Source organism: Colletes latitarsis, chromosome 5 (genome assembly GCF_051014445.1).
Source record: "Colletes latitarsis isolate SP2378_abdomen chromosome 5, iyColLati1, whole genome shotgun sequence".
In the NCBI taxonomy this organism is placed as follows: Eukaryota; Metazoa; Arthropoda; class Insecta; order Hymenoptera; family Colletidae; genus Colletes; species Colletes latitarsis.
The window spans coordinates 38,752,790-38,771,345 of NC_135138.1; the positions used below are offsets into that span (position 1 = coordinate 38,752,790).

Consider the following 18,556-nt stretch of genomic DNA (forward strand, 5'->3'; position numbering starts at 1 on the left):
CCATTTGACGTATTTTTAGAATAAAGAACATAGTTACAAACTATAATTACAATACGCTATTCGAGATGAAACTAGGAAAATCAAATTACATCTAGTTACTTTATGAATCGAAAATTTAAAAAAAATACTGTTTTTAAGGTTATGTTTTACAATCCTAAAAATTATTTGCATCTTTATGTTTTAAAAATGTTTGAATTTGGATATCGTTGCTTCTTTCATAATAGAAACTTTACATATATATATAACAAGCATTAATATTCAGTGGCGTATGCGAAATTTTCAACTTGTTTCTTATAACTGTCCATATACATATGTAGTAGCGATACATATGTAGTTCCTAAAAAGTTTGGTCGTTTAATAATTTCGTGCTCCAGTGAAACAAGAGTTGCACGCGTGTATTTACTTTTGTTTCTATCTTATTAATTAACAAAAATCATTGTGAAACGTTAAAATAAGAAACTATTTCGTTTTTTATTTAAACGTATATGCGTGGATATCGATGATATTGGATTTTATTGAATTATAGTTCCGAGTAGCACGATTTTCGGCTGCGCTACGTCTTAATTAACAATGAGCAATAAGCTTGGAAGAAGGTATGTTGATATTGTTTACGTGAAAAAATTGAGCTGTCAACTGGATAACGTATTTTCGATGTTCGTATCGTGAACGCAATCGTTGAGAAAGTATTCGCTATAAAGTGACAACCTGACTTCTGTATCAATATGGCGGCGAATCTTGAGGAAGAGCAAAGTTTAAGAGAGTGCGAGGAATACGTGCAGAGACACAATATTCAACAAGTTTTGAAAGACTGTATAGTGCAACTGTGCGTGGGTCGGCCTGAAAATCCCATATCTTTCTTGAGGGAATACTTTCAGAAACTGGAACGGGTATGTATCGAATTGTATTTTTTCTAAATAACCTTAGATTTTCTTTCCTTTGTTTCATCTCCGGTTGCAAACGGCAAAATTATCAGGTCATTTAATAGGTAATGCTGTTCCTTTGGACATGACATGTATCTGTCCATTTGGTACAAATGCTAATGTAAATAGAAATTTTTTTCTAGTTTCAATTATAATCAAGAAGTTTAATAAAATTCAAACTTTCATAAATATTGGGTTTGTTAATATTTCTCTTATATGTTTGATAACATTATATTTTTATTTTCCATTGCCTAGGAGAACTTGCGATCTTAGTGTAAAGGAAACATGCGGAAGGACTAGAAACATGTAACGTAACTTTGTCATTTTTCAAAAGAGGAATAGAAGAATGGCATTACTTATTTATCGACTTGGTAATTTAGTTATCGATGTTATATGACGTTGAAAAGAGAAATAGAAAAAAGCTAACAATACCGTAGAGCATCGATAGTATTAGTTAGGTATGCGTAAAATGTGTCTTATTTTTTATTTCTCTGTTCTGTTTAATAAAAGCTGGGAAACTACAGTTAAATAGTTCCCTAAAAAAGGGATGTGTGTGTGTGTGTGTGCGTGCGTGCGTTTGTTAAATCACTGTCTAAGCGTTTTTCTAGCAAAGAATATTCTATCCTTTAACAAACATTCTGTGTGCGTTTATTCTTTGGTAGTTGATTTATTTTTCTAAAACCGCGGTCAAAGTTAATTCGGGAAAAGTATTTTGCGTCGAATGTGCGCACGATTTTTAACATTGTAACAAAAATATTCGACGCTGCGAAGTATTTTTAACGTGAAAAAACAATTTTTCGAGAGCTTCGCATCGTGTTCGGTCTAAAATAAAGTCGAGTATGAAATAAACACGACTGCCCTGGTTAACTCAACTAGATTTATCGAAAACTGTGTATTACAGAGAAAATTGTATAAATATTTAGCGACGTTATCGAGTGTAATATGTACATAATTCTAAATTGACTGTTTCATTGTAAAATTTATCTAATTTATATCTGAACTGTTTCGTGCAATGTTTAAAAAAATTTCTCCATTATTGGATTTCTATTTTTAAAACGTATTCGATAGAAATACTACAATATCGTAAATTTGCAAGATTTGTGTAGTTGGAAGAAAGAATTTTGTCGAGATCTCGCAGTAGTTTAAAAAGTTTATAACATTTCGGTAAATACGTCCTATACATGTACGTATACGATAAACGTATTATGTAATCGTGAACGAAATGTAACTCTCTTACGTTTGCTGTATCTTTTTGGTACGAAAGTATCAAGTGACTTGTATCTTTTCTTCGAATTATACTGCATTGTCCTTGACAAGATTTTCGTAGTTTCGAAAACAACTATGAAACATTTCGGTGTTTCCTTCACTGTCTCCAGTGCTGAACAAAAGTATTGGCACAGAGTGATTCTCGGAATAAAATAGTAGTATGTAATCATAAATATTTAAACATTTATAAGAAAATAATACAAGTATGTTTTATGGGAAGTTTCAAGTTGAACATGAGCATTGCTGTACCTAAAATACATATATTGAAAATGTTTTGATAATTAGTGAAAATAGGGTGTACCTCGCGTCGCGTCCGCGTCATGTTGTCATGACCGACATTCCGAACAAGTTTACCCTGTACTTACTTAAGTGTAATCGCTGTTTGACCTTAGTTTCAGACCTATTTACTCTGTCGCCTTAAACTGTTTTATTCAAAACACGGAATAAACCTTGGAAATTATGGATAAGAAATTTTGTTGTAGCAGCATCTTTTACAAATGCCCGATTGATATTGATGTTGCAATCAACTTTTCTAAAAAAATATGTCAGCTTGCACGGAAAGTGTTCGTTGCTGGGTCTCGAATTTGATGAAATTCAACCGTGCATCAGTGATACTTGGACTACTATATCGTGCGAATGATCGATACCACTTGCCATTTCATAGCGGACACAGCGTGAAGGAAAATATACACACACGGAAGTGTTAAATCTCGCGAAATCAGGGGCACGCCACAGCATCGGAAGGTCCGATCGCTGTACACACACGCATACAGGCCCCATTCGATCGGTATCTGTTGAGACGGTGATTCGCACAATGGTAACAAGACAGAGATACGTAGGTATGTATCTTTGTTTCGGTTCAAGATGGAACAAAAATGTTGGAGAAGGATATCGATTTACGCTATACATAGAAGAGCCAGTGCAAGAACTTGAACTGAAACTTGAGTTTCAAGTTATTCGTAACAGTTATTAAAACTTACAAGTGTTCGATAAGAACAGTAAGAGAAAGTTTTTCACAACGATTATAATTATTTTCAGAATCTTTACAAGCAAGCCCTGACGGCGGATACTTGTTTTCGGTGGTAATCGTAGCTTGGAGCAAAAAATGAAGATATGGTTTGTTACAGTTTGACGAATCACCCTGTATAGGGGCAGCTCTAAATATAGAATATGCTCGAAATACATACGTATAACGAGGCGCGCAACCTTAGCCAACAAGCGACGAAAGACCGTGCGTGTAAGCGCGTTCGTCGCGTCGTCCTCGAAAAATGTGCGAAGCGCGCTGCTACGGAACGTTTTCGACGGACAACGCCGGAAAAGTACCTATGTAGTTACGTTGAGCCGTTTCGTTCGGTTTTTCTTCTACCGATTCGTTATCCATTGATCCGACAGTATCGTCGAAAAATTTCGTAGTGCATTCGTCGCGAAGCTTTATTTACCGTTCCGTTTCGGCATCACGCAGCGTCGCAAACGCAACGTCGCGCGCCACGATAGATCGTTGTCGCATTAATCGAATTTGCCGAGGCCTTAGAAAATTCCGTCCGTAGTGTCGCGGACGAACGTCGTGATCGGAGAGAACGATCGTTTCCCGCACCTCGCGGGGATCACTTCCGTTCGCGCGTCGATCGTGAAAGGGACATATACATCGGATCGGTGTGCGAGATCAGTGTGTGGATCAAGAAACACCGTCCCGGGGCGGGCCGACAATCGAAAACCGAGTCTAATATCTCGAGAAATAATGACCGAGGTACGATCGTGAATTCGGATCTTACTCCAAGTTCACGCGTACTCTTTCGAAATGTGCGTTTTACTGCAGGGTGTCCGAAAAATGGATTATTTTCCAAAGAAATTTTTAAACCGGAGTGGTTACTGCTAAATACAAATAAATACACCGGTATTTTGGTCCCTGTCGAAAAACCTATACGTATACATATACTGTGTATTTTTAGACACCCTGTATGGTTCCACGGCTTGTCGGTCCTTGGAAACGGCATCTCGAATAGAAAGGATTCGAGATTCACCTATCAATAATTGCTACGGTTGATTCGCTTTGGTTTGCTCATCTTTCAAAAACATCACTATGCATGAAGAGAATAACTAATATCTACAATACGAATTGCTGCTCTCTTTTATACTATAATCGTTTAAAAGAAAAGAGAAGCGGTATGCACGAAACAGAATTTTAAAAAGAACCGATCGAAGAAGATACAACGATACAATTTTACCACGTGTTAGGACCATCGACCGACTAACTTTTACGCTATTCTCTCCTTTTAATTAGACGTAATCGTTGACACAGTAGTTGTGACATTTATTACGAACCAGTATTATTTTAACGTTTCTGTAATGTGTGTAATGGCTTGTAGCATTTATAATGTTAGTGCAACAGCGTGTAGACGAAAGGACGTCTTTTAATTTCATTATTTTCTAATGTTTAATTATACCGTTGAAATCTGGTCGAATTAATAAACGCAAAGACTTTGTCGATCTACATATGCATGTGAATGTATTTCTAAACAAGTAACGACATTGACGATGAGCGTTTCGTAGTTATAGTTATTGGTTTCTTGGCTACTTGATTGTATAATAACAGTGATCGATAGAAAAACGGATTCCAAGTAGCTAGCCAGACGTGATTTATCATTCGATCGTGTTGTTTGTTTCTCATCAAGTTTCGCGACGTGTGTCTGCTGTGGCGTTAACGATGCCCGATTATTCGAAACGATTTTCTCGCGAACAATATTTACGTTTTACAGTTTAAAATTTGAATAAAGCAAGTTTAAGCAACATCCTAAAAAACATGAAAAAACAAGATTGAGTTTTCTTTACGAGCGTTACGATACGTTTCATGTTTTTATAGTATGCTACACGTTTACAAGAAGGCACTCATCCGTGAAAACGCCAAGTGACCTATGGCATTATTTACTTACCTTCTACGTCCATGCTCATCATGTTCATAAGCCGTGTAATATTTTAAGACTTGTATAATTTTACGATGAGCAATCAACTTGTTAGTCCCCCTTCCTCTTTTCAACAAATACGCATTAAACGCATTGCCGATATACATGTATTAGGGGTGAAGATGAGTGTAAATCGTATAATATTTTCGTATATTACTTTCTCTATCGCCTTTTCCCATCGTTTAAGGAATAAGCGATGGGAACTTTTGCGTATTCCTAATATTATCATCGAGCATTTTTTAGTTTGACCGTGAAATTCTTCAATAATTAATAGTCGAAGCATTATTTAAAACGGCTCTGTCATCGTCTTTATAGATATTTAGAAAATTTAGAAGGGCATAGACAGTGGTGCGCATGTCTAAATAAAATTGAGACATTATCGGCGCGTTTAGCAGCCGACACGTTCGTTTATCGTCTAAATTTAAGTAAAACTAGACAAAAGGAATCGAGCCCCCGCGCTTTGAAAACCGTATCGAAGTTAGTATTAGAAAACAACTAGGAGGACACCAGCGTCAGACATGGTGCAACAGGCAAGTAAAGCAAAATACGTGGATCCGGCGTGTAAATTGCACATATAATCGATGCATGCGATTCGCATGTATTAAAGAGAATTAAATAATTTTGTTTTATTACTCACGAGAACGCAAACAAACGATGTAAATTTAAAGAATAGCTAATCGTCGCTCGGATCGTTCGTGTCCAGTATAAATGTAGCGAAATTGCAGAAACAGCTTAAGCAGTAAATTTACTTTAGTTTATTGATAATTTCAGGAGCAGGCACACGATGCGAAGCAGCAAATTGCGACCAGTCCGGAGGACACCGAGGACATACCGGCTGGCCAACAGGGTCCTCAAGTTCCAAGGCGCAGAGGTGGCATTTCCGCGGAGCCGGTCTCCGAGGAGGATGCGACCAGTTACGTTAAAAAAGTTGTGCCTAAGGATTACAAAACGATGGCTGCACTGAGCAAGGCCATCGCTAAGAACGTCCTTTTCGCTCATCTGGACGAGAACGAGCGCTCCGACATATTCGACGCCATGTTTCCGGTCACCTTTCTACCTGGAGAAGCTATCATTCGTCAAGGTGTTTATCTTAAACGGTAGATCATTTCAGTCTTAAATCACGTTGACTGTCCGTGTCACGAATACGACCGTGGAACGTCGCGTGACAGTCAACGTGTTCATGTAAGCATATACATTTTAAACAATATTAACTTTTTTAGCGCATCGCGGCGGTACACTATGATCTACACTACGATCTCGTTCTATCATACTGCATAATGCGTTTGCAAATACAGAATAAGCGTGTTTGTTCGAATATTGATTCGAGAAAATAAATCTTATTCGATTAAAGAGATTGATTTGTTATCTAGACAATAACGTGTGCCAACTCTGGTTTAATCCATAGTCAGTAGATTGCGATACACATATGTGTACGTGTTCACATTGCACGCACGTATCGTGTAGGCAGAGTACACTTAATTACTTTATTGTTCGGTGTAAAGGTTAACTGGTTTCATGGTTGGTGATATTATCAAAGGGGTTATTTAAATGTTCTGTTTTTTTTTTATACATACATTACTCCTGTTAACAGTGTTTGCTGGAGGAAATGCAATTTAATTTCATGTTTCGAAAGGTGACGAGGGCGACAATTTTTACGTGATCGATCAAGGAGAAGTCGAGATATTCCTGAACGGCGAATTAGCCACGACGATCGGTGAGGGTGGAAGTTTTGGCGAGCTTGCGTTGATCTATGGTACACCGCGTGCAGCGACCGTTCGAGCGAAAACCGACGTGAAATTATGGGGTATCGACAGAGACTCTTACCGTAGAATCCTCATGGGCTCCACTATACGAAAACGAAAGATGTACGAGGAATTTCTCTCCAGAGTTTCAATTTTAGGTGGGTTCAATGACACGAGCCAAAATTGAACATTTATACATTTTCTAATTAATAGTATCTATAGAATAGAATGAAAAAACATTCGATTATTTCGGTTCTTACAACTAGATTTTTTATTCTACGTTTAGAATCTTTGGATAAGTGGGAACGGCTTACGGTAGCAGATGCTTTGGAACCAGTGGCGTTCGACGATGGCGAGACGATAGTCAGACAGGGTGAACCTGGCGAGGACTTTTATATAATTGTCGAGGGTACTGCTGTAGTTCTTCAACAACGTTCAGAAAACGAGGAACCAGCGGAAGTTGGCCGCTTAGGACCATCCGATTACTTTGGTAAATTTTTATTACTTTGCAGCTTACAAGGGGAGAACGCAAGACCGTCGGGTCCTTGGTAGCGAAGAAAATCTTCTCGTGCTTCCTTCCTCTTATACAACAGCTGATCACTACCGATTTATATCACATTTTGTTAATTACATCTATATCTATCGTTACTTGATTACAGGTGAAATTGCATTGCTCTTAGACAGGCCAAGAGCTGCGACCGTAGTGGCACGAGGTCCCTTAAAATGTGTAAAGCTCGATAGAGCAAGGTTTGAACGAGTTTTAGGCCCATGCGCGGATATCCTGAAACGTAACATCACCCAGTATAACAGTTTCGTGTCCCTCTCCGTATAAATTGCTGTTCAAACGACCGTTATCAGTCAGACACAATTTCTTTTTATGGAAATGCGTTTCCTTAAACTGTTGACATTTTTCATTTGAATAACATATAAGTAATTATTGTATTACGTCAGCAAAAAAATATGCGCGATAGAAGAATTCTACATATATGGCAATCGTGTCGCGTCGTGTTCCTTTTTCCAATATTTCAAATATCAATTTCTAATCGTTCTTACGCTAAACGGTATTTAAACTTTCTTGGATTATGTTTCGTTTGGAATTTAAATTAATTTTCAGCGCGACTGACGGCATACGTAACTTTGATTACACAAACATAGTAATTCAAAACGCCGCGATACAGAACTTTATTACGCACCTTGTAACTCTCAACGATCTTTTAATCTCTTTTACACGAACGTTTCTCGAGAGTGTTAATAAATATGCGAGAATAAAAAATAATCGATAGATGTATGTTTATCTCGCAACATTTGACGATCGAGATTGAATAAATGAAAAATTTTATTGTCTTATTAAATATTCAGAATTTTGAATCGCTATTCTTTTTCTTACTGCAGTATTTCGTTTTTATTATTTATTATATTAAATTTTATTATTGCGAATTTAATCGTTCTATATAAGAATGGGATAAATACTGTCGTGTGCATTTCATGATGTAGCAATTAATTTATATTCATATACGTGTATGATTTAGGAAAAGAATATAAAAAGAAAAGTATATTAAACTTGAATATTTATATAACATTGGATTTAAGTAAAAGCTCTAATGTAACGTCGCACAATTTGATCGAGAATCTGTGCACAAAGAATTAATAAAATAAACGAAAAAAGCCTCCTTCGAAGCTTGTATCAAGCAGTATTAAACATGATTATATTAATAAAAGAAAAGAAAATTAGCATTGTGTTGCTTGATACAATTTTGTGATTTTTATACTCGCAAGGTAACGAATATTGCAATTTTTAATCTAAACGTATCTACATTGCAAACCACGAACTGTGTACAACTATATTCTTTGTGTTTGTTAATTTTTAGTATCATTATACGAATCGGATATTATTCATTGTTTCCTTGTTGCTTTGTAAACATGCATCATTTAATTAGCAATTTTTTTTTTTATTTGAATATTTTCAATAAATTATAAAATTAGGTAACGAAGAACACTTTCTAACGAATGTAGGAATTATTCGGGTATTGCTTTGCCAAATATTCAGGTCACGATATTTAATAACAATATAACAAATACTATCGAGTTTTTTTATTTTAATTTTATAATCGAGGTTCCCTGTAAATTCGTTAGATTCCAGTAACGCATTAAAAATAATTAACATCGAAAAAATTAAATAATTTATTATGCACAACACCCATGTTCGAATGCGATCGTACAATGAAATGTCTTTTCTTCTTTCAAATATGATCTTTCGTACCCGTTGTTTCATGCGTAGAAATAAAATTCTCAATAATCGAGAATCGATAACATATACTACCGAGGAAGAAAAGCATCGTCCTGCGGGTAAACACTTAAAAAGATAAAAATAAATCACTCGTATCACACGCGAATGGCGTTTGGTAGCGCCGATGAATCTGTCCCGTTAAAAGTTCCAAATTGTCGATTCTTGAGCGCGTGTAACGTAACGTTGTCGAAATACTTTCTATATCGTTTTTACAATAGATTCACAAACTCGTTGGTCTCCATCGTTCATTTCTTCGTTTTCTGCTCTCTTGTCGCGTCAGGTTCCGTTCAAACTCACGATGTTCCATCGAGAAGTCGTTGAATATCCGTATCTAGCGCGATGATGTTCTCCGTGCGTGCCTGCTCGATCAAGTCCAAGTATTCTTCGCGTTTAAACGAGAGACAGAGACAATCACTGCTTTTTATTCGACGCGCGGCGATCACGTAGTGTAAATCCATGGCATGAGATTTTTCGAATTCTTCCTCGACGTAACGATTACGGATTCTCTTGTTGAGCGAAAGAATTGGCAATTGGTTAAAAGATTCGTTTCCATGTTGTGGACAATATTTAAAAAGATGTTTAGAATCATCAAACAAGGCGGTTAAAAATACATAACGACGATACACCAACGAAGAGGGGCCGGGGGGAGAGAGGGTAGGGGAGGGGCTGGGCTGGCTGGTACCGAAGAATTCGAAATTCGACCAAACGAGAATTTTCTGAAGATGACTTATCGGCTTCCTTATCTTTTTTTCTCTTTTTAAATTTCATTTCGACTCTCTACGAGCTTCGGTTTCATACCGAGTGTTATTGAGGTAGTGTTGCGGATCATCGGAACGATTATCCTATTTTTTTTTTTTTTTTTTTTCGTTTCTTTTCTTTTTCTTACTAGCCCGTAACAAATTCCTCGCTTGCGATTATGTATAAACAATGGGCTGAGATTATGACTTTATGTACAAATTAACGTAGGGAGAATTTTCATTTACAAATCTGTTGCTCGACAAATTCGTGTCGATCAACGAAGAACAATGATTGCAATTGGATAGCAAGAAGAATCATTGCGAGAGGGTAACGTGTATCATGATATATGCACATGTATATGCATATGTATGTATTAGTCACATACGCATATACTGGAAAAAACATATGCATATAGACACACGTACAAGGCTTGTGCCTAGAGTGTGCACGACAATGGCTTTTGTTATGCATCTTCGACGAAAAAGGAAGAGAGTCATGTTGCTTTACCAAGCACCTAGAGAACCACTGCTTGTCTTGCAGTCGATTAGATGTTGTTCGGGATCAGCATAAACCAATCCGAATTCACTGACAAATTCATAAAACTTGTCCAAAGATTCAAAGGCCAATTCTGCTACGACGAAATCAACCGCCAAATTTTGCCGGTAGCTAAACAGCAGAAGAAATGTACCATTAGACAGTTGTGCGTTAATTGCATGCGCATAAAAACAAAGTAATTTATAATATAGACAAATAATAACTAAATATAAAAATAGTCATTTTCAGCTACGATATCCTGTAACAGAAATCTATGTATGATTATAAATTGTTAAAAAAAATTATTTACAATCCTTCGCTTCCATTGCATAACGACGTAATACCTGTATAATAATTTTTTTAGGAAAACTGATCACTTCCCAATAACGAACAGTTACAACAAAAGTGGTTTTAAATATATTTTCGACGCGTACGTGAAAATATACTTAAAAATTAATTAAACCTAATGGTATTTGTTGCATCATCTAACACTAAATACTCTTAGCTTATTCTTGTCTATAACGTCTATGAAAAAGCAATATAATTTATAGACTCGAATAAAAATTTAACGCGTTTAGCAATGTTATAGAACCTAGCGAGAAAAAGTGCAAACAAAGTAAAACATTCATCGTTAAATACTAGCTATTCTATTATTTCGACGATGGAAAGTATATTAAAAAATTGTCATTACTGTTATCTAATCGTTATTTGAATGTTTACGATAGTAGAAAAATGGATTTATTGATGAATTTATGAAATATGATCTGTGAAAAATGCATAGTATATGTTTTTTCGCAGTAATGTTATTAACGTTTGTAAAATGGCGAGAAACATCGATTTGGAAACGTTCTAATGAATTGAATTAAATGGTGAGTAGCAAAGGATCTAGTACATACGACTTTATCATGCACTTCAATGCATTCTTGCGTTCCCTTGCAGCGAACCAATCCATCAGAAAAGCCGCCATTCTTGGTGCAGAAGTGTACAATTTGAAAAAAGCATGGAAATTACCCAGCCACCATGCGGAACGTACTTTCAATGCATGCTTTATGCATTCGTCGTTCTTGTCCTCTTTCGACAATGCAGCTAAAATAGTTGTTAAATCTGTAAAAAAAATATTAACAATTCCGTTTGGTAGTTTGTTCGTGCTCTAACGTTGAATCGTTTATTTTTCCTACCGAATAAAATATTTCTAGATTCGTTACCTTGAGTGTTTCTCGTGAAAATATAATACAATATTCGGTATGCGATAAATTCACACCGATTTTCTCCTCCAACATCTTGATACAACATCCTCAACTGTGTCTGACACTGATTGAACTCCTCGTGATCGCCTTTTTCTAGAGCTACGCGGGCGTGTGTTTCGTATACGTGGACTGTAAATGCATCTCTTATACCTTGTACGGTAAGGTCTTGACGAATAGATTTAAGTTGATCGCAAGCATATCTATAGTCTTGTTCAGCCACCCAGCGTTTCTTGACATGTGCCAAAGAATTTTGGAGTACACTTACCGGTCGTACAGCGGAGGGAGCTGGAGCCTGTAACAAACAAGTTGCAAGTATTATGTTGGAGAGTAAAATTTGATTAATCGGTTCGGTGAAAAACAGGCACATGCGACATATTTTGCTTTAGTTTTCCACTAAACTTCTCTATTTCGTATAAAGAAAGAAGCGAAATCTTACAGACGTTAGACGCAAATACGGTTTCTCTATATCCTTGCATATTCCAACAATGTGAAGTCCAGTAAAATCAAAGTCACCGGAAGGATCATCTTTCACACCGTTGCTGACCGTCCTAGAAATACTGTCATTAAATCTTGCGGCGCGTTGCTGCAATTTCTCCTTGGATCCTAGTTCCTCAGTGTTGCCTGTAGCTAAACCAAACTCTGAATAGAAATGTGATTTCATCTGTTTAGTCTTCTTTGCTTTCTTGCCGCTGTGATTTTGTTTGTTTTTAGTAGATTTTTTCGATTTTAACGACTTATAATCGTGTTCCCGATCGCTAACGTTGGACGATGACGACGTGCTACGTCTGTACTTTCGGGACGGTGGGCTACGTGTATTCGAACGCGACCTCGACTTGGATCTCGATCTCGATCTCGACCTCGACTTTGATCTTGATCTTGATCTAGTCCTCGACCTCGACCTCGACCGTTTGTGATTCACAGAGAGACGCGCGCCAAGCCGAGCCCCGAGAGAAGTAGAGAGACCTGGCTTGCGCAAGCCTCCCTGTGCATTCATTAGCGGATTCGCCAAATTGTTCAACTTTAACGTTGTTTTCTGTGGCTTTATCGTCATGGTCATACGTTCGCTGTGAATACTAGGCAAAGGTTCTTGGTCCCAGTCCTTGACCCAAAGCGAACCATCGTTCGCAGCGCGAGTTATTTTTCCTTTTAATATAATCTCAACTTGATCCTTGTCGACCGCTGTTTTGCATTTTTCGTAACATCTGTTTACATAGTTCTTCAAGCTGTCAGGCCAATCTCCGACTGGACTGGCAGTTGTCATGACAGAGGGAGTACCTACCGCTGGAGAACCAGCACTAGGAGTTGTATTAACGCTCGTAGTAACAGGTGTAGTAGGAGTGGGAGAGTCTTCGATCGGTGGAGGAGGAGCTGCTACTTCACGCTGTGCGGGAGGTAAGGGTGGTAGTTCGGTCTTCAAATTGGGACCCGGTACGAAGTTTGTCGTTGGATTGTTCGCCTGAAAGCTATTGTTGAATTGAGCTGCTAAGTTTTTGTTCCGCTTACGTTTTTTCTTTGCAGCTCCACTATTGCCAGACGGAGTAAACGCCAACCCCCCGTTTTTCTTGTTTTGTGCATTAAAACGAATCTGATTATTATATTCTGAAAACAAAGACACACATTATTCATTTTGTCATTTTTTTGCTCTGGCGTCTTTGCACGTATACGCATTTCTTGTTATTTAACTAGCTGTTATCGAATCGAAAAACATTTATTTCGAATTAGATCGCTCATCCGGTATACGTGCATGCTTTGGAGCAAAAGGGTTAAAGACTCGATAAATTTATGAAAATAGAACTTACGCGACATATCACCGTGCATTCCATTCCAGTTACCATACGGAAACGAGTTATACACGTATCCTTGATGGGACTGCATCAATGGTTGGATTTGACTGTTGTGTTGCTGCAACATCTGCACGGATGGTGGTGGTCCAGGTGGCAAAGGAGGAAGATCCGATTCGTCGTCTAAAGACATTGGTGTTCCAGGTACAGGTGGCTGTTGATGAAGCTGTTTCCCCTGAGTGTTGCCTTGCTGCTGCTGCTGCTGCTGCTGTTGCTGCTGCTGCTGCTGTTGTTGTTGCTGCTGCTGTTGTTGCTGCTGCTGCTGCTGTTGCTGCTGCTGCTGTTGCTGCTGCTGCTGCTGCTGCTGCTGTAGTATCTGCTGTGGAGTAAAATGTTGTCCATACCCTGGCATCATTGCATGATAATAATTAAATATTTGCCCTTGATGAGGTACACCTTGATACCCGGGTCCATATAATTGTCTGCAAACAAAAAGTAAAAACAATTATACATACGTATGACATGGTGTATCAAAACATAATTTTGTGCATTAATATTTCAGATATTTCATTTATTCCAGACGCATATCTATAATTATCCAATTATACTTGTATCGCATTTATTACTCCAAAATTAGGTCAACGGAAATATTTCTTTTTTGGATGCATCGATATATCTCTCTACTAGATTTCTTTAAAAAACTAATTTGATCGAATGAAATCGAAACGGGTCAAAAAATCGTAAAACGTTACGCCTATTTGCGCCATTTCCGATACGACTACTCCATAATTTTTCTGATCGAAGCGCTAGGTGACTCATTGTTTCAGTTATGCAATAAATTGGCGATACTCGATAGATATTCGAAATGTAAAATTACCCCGAATATGGAGGGAACATATTGTGAATACTATTTGGCGAAGGATATTGCCATGTCATGTTCGCCATCGAACCAATTCCAAGTTGTGGCTGTTGCTGAAATGGCTGCTGTTTCTTCTGCGACGCTGTAGCCTCGCCTTCTGACATACCGTGGAAAAAATCAGAAATACTTAAACTATTTTACACTTTATGTTTCACCGCCGTAAATGCGTTTTGCATTACCACGAATCTACTCCAAGCAAAAGGCTTTTATTAAAACATTTCACGAATAAAATTGCACTTTATCGAACCGTAACACGCGTCAGACGTAACGACCGAACAGGTTCGAGTTAAAATGAAGCCGATGCAATGCAACTCCTTGCTGTTAGACGGCAGTACCGTCGCGTAAATTGAAGCTAGAGATGCCAGAAAGGCACCGCAGGTGCTCTCTCACACTATGTCAGATCACGCGTAACGTGACCTCGTGGAGTTTCGGAAACCCGACAGAGGCAAAATGACGCATGCCCTCTTTCTCGATTCTCCGAAGTTGCCCGAAGTAATTTCGGACCGCCTCGTGAGAGTCGAGAGAGAAAGGCTCACACTTCCCTCCTCGCTCTTGAACAACTAATATCCGACCTCCCGTCAACAGGACTCCACTGGCCTCTGCTGACCCCCGCTTATATTTCTGACAACGTATAACGATTACTACTGACTTCTGCCTGCCTCCGCTGGACTCTGCTGACCGCTACTGACCACTCCTGATACTTCTGACAACGTATAACGATTACAACTTGCTACTGCTTGCCACTGCTAGCCTATGCTGACCACAGCTGACCACCCCTGATGCTTCCGACAACGTATAACGATTACTACTTGTTACTGCTTGCCCCTGCTGGACTCTACTTGTCTCTGTATGCCTCTGCTGACCGCTGCTGACCACTGCTGACCACCGCTTATATTTCTGGCAACGTACAACGCGATTACTACTGGCTACTGCCAGTCTCTGCTGACCTCTGCCAGCATCTCCCGACCTAAGATGGCCTCTGTCAACATCTCCCGACGTCAGCTGGCCATCGTTGACCACTGCTGACCGTTGCTGACAACTTGTGACATGATGTAATATAATATAATATGTTTATATCTATTAAAGTTTTGTATATTTTGTAAATTTATGACAATAAATGATATAATCTCAAAGAATTCTATGTATTCTCATCATTTTTTACCCCTCTTTCCCTCTCCAAATTCGCAGAAATTCCTAGAAATGACGTCATTTCTAAGAATTCCTGAAAATTCTCGGTTCCCTGAAACTTACCGGTGTCCCTGAAACTTCTCGGAATCCCTGAAATTTCCAAGAAATTTCAGGCGGCGGCAAAAATTCCGGCCTGAATTTTTCGACAAAAATTTTAAAAAGCCGTTACGTAATATTACGTAATATTACGTAACATTACGTAATAGCTCTTGAAAATTTCTCGCGGCCGGAATTTTTCGGCAAAAATTACGTAATATTACGTAACATTATGTAATATTACGTAACATTACGTAATATTACGTAATAGCTCTTGAAAATTTCTCGCGGCCGGAATTTTTCGGCAAAAATTATGTAATGTTACGTAATATTACGTAATATTACGTAATATTACGTAACGGCTTTTTAAAATTTTTGCCGAAAAATTCAGGCCGAAATTTTTGCCACTGCCTGAAACTTCTTGGAAATTTCAGGGATTCCGAGAAGTTTCAGGGACGCCGGTAAGTTTCAGGGGCTGAGAATTTTCAGGATTTCTTAGAAATGACGTCATTTCCAGGAATTCGCAAAAATTTCTGGCGGCACGAAATTTGAAATCTTTCCGGGGAACTTGGATAATTTTAGAAGATCCGGAGTGTCATAACTATGGGAATGATTTCGATAGGAAAAGAAGAGTAAAAATGATGAGAACACACAGAATACTTTGAAATTATATCATTTATTGCCATAGATTTACATTATACAACACTTTAATACATATAAACATATTATATTATATTACATCGTGTCACAATTTGTCAGCAACGGTCAGCAGTGGTCAGCGATGGTCAGCTGACGTCGGGAGATGTTGGCAGAGGTCAGCAGAGGGTGGCAGTAGCCAGTAGTAATCGTTGTACATTGCCAGAAATATAAACGGTGGTCAGCAGTGGTCAGCAGCGGTCAGCAGGGGCCAGCTTAGGCCAGGGGACGCTGGCAGAGGTTAACAGAGGAAGGCAGGAGTCGTAGTAATCGTTGTACGTTGCCAGAAATATAAGCGGTGGTCAGCAGAGGCCAGCAGTGGCAAGCAGAGATCACCAGGGGCGAATAGTAGCAAGTAGTAAGCGTTATATGTTGTCCGAAGCATCAGAGGTGGTCAGCAGCGGTCAGCAGAGACGTGCAGAGGCATGCAGTGGCAAGCAGAGATCAGCAGAGGCAAACAGTAGCATGTAGTAATTGTTATACGATGTCAGAAGCATCAGGGGTGGTCAGCAGTGTTCAGCAGAGGCCAGCACAGGCATGCACAGGCAAGCAGAAACCTGCAAAGGCAAGCAGAGACTTGTAGGGGCATGCAATAGTAAGTATTAATCGTTATACATTATCAGAAATACCTGCAGTGGTCAGTAGCGTTCGGCAGAGGGCAGGAAAGTTCAGCAGAGACAAGCACACGCTGACAGAGATCAGCAAAGACCAACAGAGGTTAGCAGAAGTCAGTAGTAATCGTTATAGGTTGTCAGAAATATAAGCGATGGTCAGCAGAGTCCAGCAGAGGCAAGCTGTAATCAGGAGCAGTCAGTAAGAGTCGCTGTATGATGTAAAAAGTTGTCAGGAGTTCTGTAGTTTTGTCAGCACTGGTCATCAGAGGTCATCAGAGGCAAATAGAAAGCAGGAGTAATTTGCAGAGTTCAGTAATGAACTCTAGGAAAGGCAAGTAAAAATACCTGGGCAGTCGAGATTCCGAATCGTATGCCGTTGACGTGAGGTCGGATTTCAGTTGTTCAAGAGCGAGAAGGCAAATGTGAGCCTGCCTCTCTTAACTCCCATGAGACGTGTCCACGGTGCACTCGGTGTTTCGTGTGGCATCTTTGGTTTGTACCAGAGATGACAGATCACGCGTATGTACGTGATCTTGTAGTGTTTCGGAAAGTCGACAAAGGTAAACTGACTGCTGTTCTTCAAGAGTATCAGACAGCAAACCGGTGTTCGGAGATAACTGCCCCTCCACTTGCGCGCGCTAATAACAATTTGTACGTGACTCTTAAGTTCGGACAGCTTCGGGAATTCGAAAAAGAAGGTGAATATGAGCCTTTAAACGTCCAAGTTTGTCGTGAAATAGTTCGTTATCTCCGACGCTAGATGGCGTTTATTTTTCTACCTCGAACCCTCTGGTGGAAAAACGTCCAAGTTTGTCGTGAAATAGTTCGTTATCTTCGACGCTAGATGGCGCCTATTTTTCTACCTCCAACCCTCTGGTGGGAAATCGTCCAAGTTTGTCGTGAAATAGTTCGTCTTCTTCGACAGTAGATGGCGCCTATTTCTCTATCTGGAGAAATAGTTGTGGTGCCATCTCGCGTTGGAGAAAACGTACTATTTCCCGACAAACTTGGACGTTTTCCCACCAGAGGGTTCGAGGTAGAAAAATGGGCGCCATCTAACGTCGAAGATAGCGAACTATTTCACGACAAACTTGGACGTTTTTCCACCAGGTTTTTTTACATCGTAGTTTTGGAAAAAGAATTTTTTTCTCGAAAATGCGTAGGATTTCAGGGTATGTTTATTCAGCAAAAATGATTGTAATCGATCCCCGCAACTAAAAATAATTTTTTCAGAATGATTTGAAATTTGTTAATTTCGTCGGTAAAGTCCACCGCAAGGTTGCGGGGATGGGGTCATCAGCCTGAGAAGGCTGAAGTAAGAAGGAGAAGTAATAATCGTTATACGTTGCCAGATATATCAGAAGTGGTCAGCAGTGGTCAACAGAGGCCTGTAGAAAAATTAAAAAGTACATGCTACCACAGACAAGATATACGAATAGACTTTATGGACTGAAAGTGGCCCAATCCTACTGCCATACCGACCTGAAAATTCAGGGGGGTGATTTTAGCGTCCTCTTCTCATGGATGGTGGTCAGTTGACAAACTGTTCACTGAATTAGTATTGATGGGCTGACAGCTGTAGTGTGTGCATGAATACATGTGAATTGACTAAGCAGGGATTGAAATTG

The 18,556-nt window shown here is 38.9% G+C and overlaps 2 protein-coding genes and 1 long non-coding RNA gene across 7 annotated transcripts; 1 reads left to right on the forward strand and 2 right to left on the reverse strand.

Moving 5' to 3' along the window:
* Positions 1-357: 357 nt before the first annotated feature.
* On the forward strand, positions 358-8,616 carry Pka-r1 (protein kinase, cAMP-dependent, regulatory subunit type 1). 3 transcript variants are annotated; one of them, XM_076765424.1, is made up of 6 exons: positions 358-593; positions 685-887; positions 5,918-6,227; positions 6,780-7,046; positions 7,175-7,378; positions 7,548-8,616. In XM_076765424.1, the coding sequence occupies exons 2-6, from the start codon at positions 723-725 to the stop codon at positions 7,718-7,720; spliced, it is 1,119 nt and encodes a 372-aa protein (XP_076621539.1). In that variant the 5' UTR covers positions 358-593; positions 685-722; the 3' UTR covers positions 7,721-8,616. The 3 variants fall into 3 exon arrangements, with proteins under 3 accessions (XP_076621539.1, XP_076621541.1, XP_076621540.1); XM_076765426.1 differs by lacking the exons at positions 358-593; positions 685-887 and adding an exon at positions 3,429-3,933; XM_076765425.1 differs by lacking the exons at positions 358-593; positions 685-887 and adding an exon at positions 5,480-5,676.
* A 435-nt stretch (positions 8,617-9,051) lies between these two features.
* LOC143341967 (leukocyte receptor cluster member 8) lies at positions 9,052-14,722 on the reverse strand. 3 transcript variants are annotated; one of them, XM_076765417.1, is made up of 7 exons: positions 14,574-14,722; positions 14,353-14,488; positions 13,494-13,957; positions 12,131-13,293; positions 11,653-11,986; positions 11,344-11,551; positions 9,052-10,579 (listed from the first exon to the last, which is right to left on the reverse strand). In XM_076765417.1, exons 2-7 carry the CDS (start codon positions 14,418-14,420, stop codon positions 10,417-10,419), a joined length of 2,400 nt encoding a protein of 799 aa, XP_076621532.1. In that variant the 5' UTR covers positions 14,421-14,488; positions 14,574-14,722; the 3' UTR covers positions 9,052-10,416. The 3 variants fall into 3 exon arrangements, with proteins under 3 accessions (XP_076621532.1, XP_076621531.1, XP_076621530.1); XM_076765416.1 differs by having other exon boundaries at positions 14,353-14,491; positions 14,574-14,716; XM_076765415.1 differs by having other exon boundaries at positions 14,353-14,708.
* Positions 14,723-16,307: 1,585 nt separating this feature from the next.
* LOC143341939 (uncharacterized) lies at positions 16,308-17,636 on the reverse strand. The gene is made up of 3 exons (XR_013079698.1): positions 17,274-17,636; positions 16,944-17,108; positions 16,308-16,871 (listed from the first exon to the last, which is right to left on the reverse strand). It is a non-coding gene; the product is annotated as an uncharacterized LOC143341939 (long non-coding RNA).
* Positions 17,637-18,556: the final 920 nt, after the last annotated feature.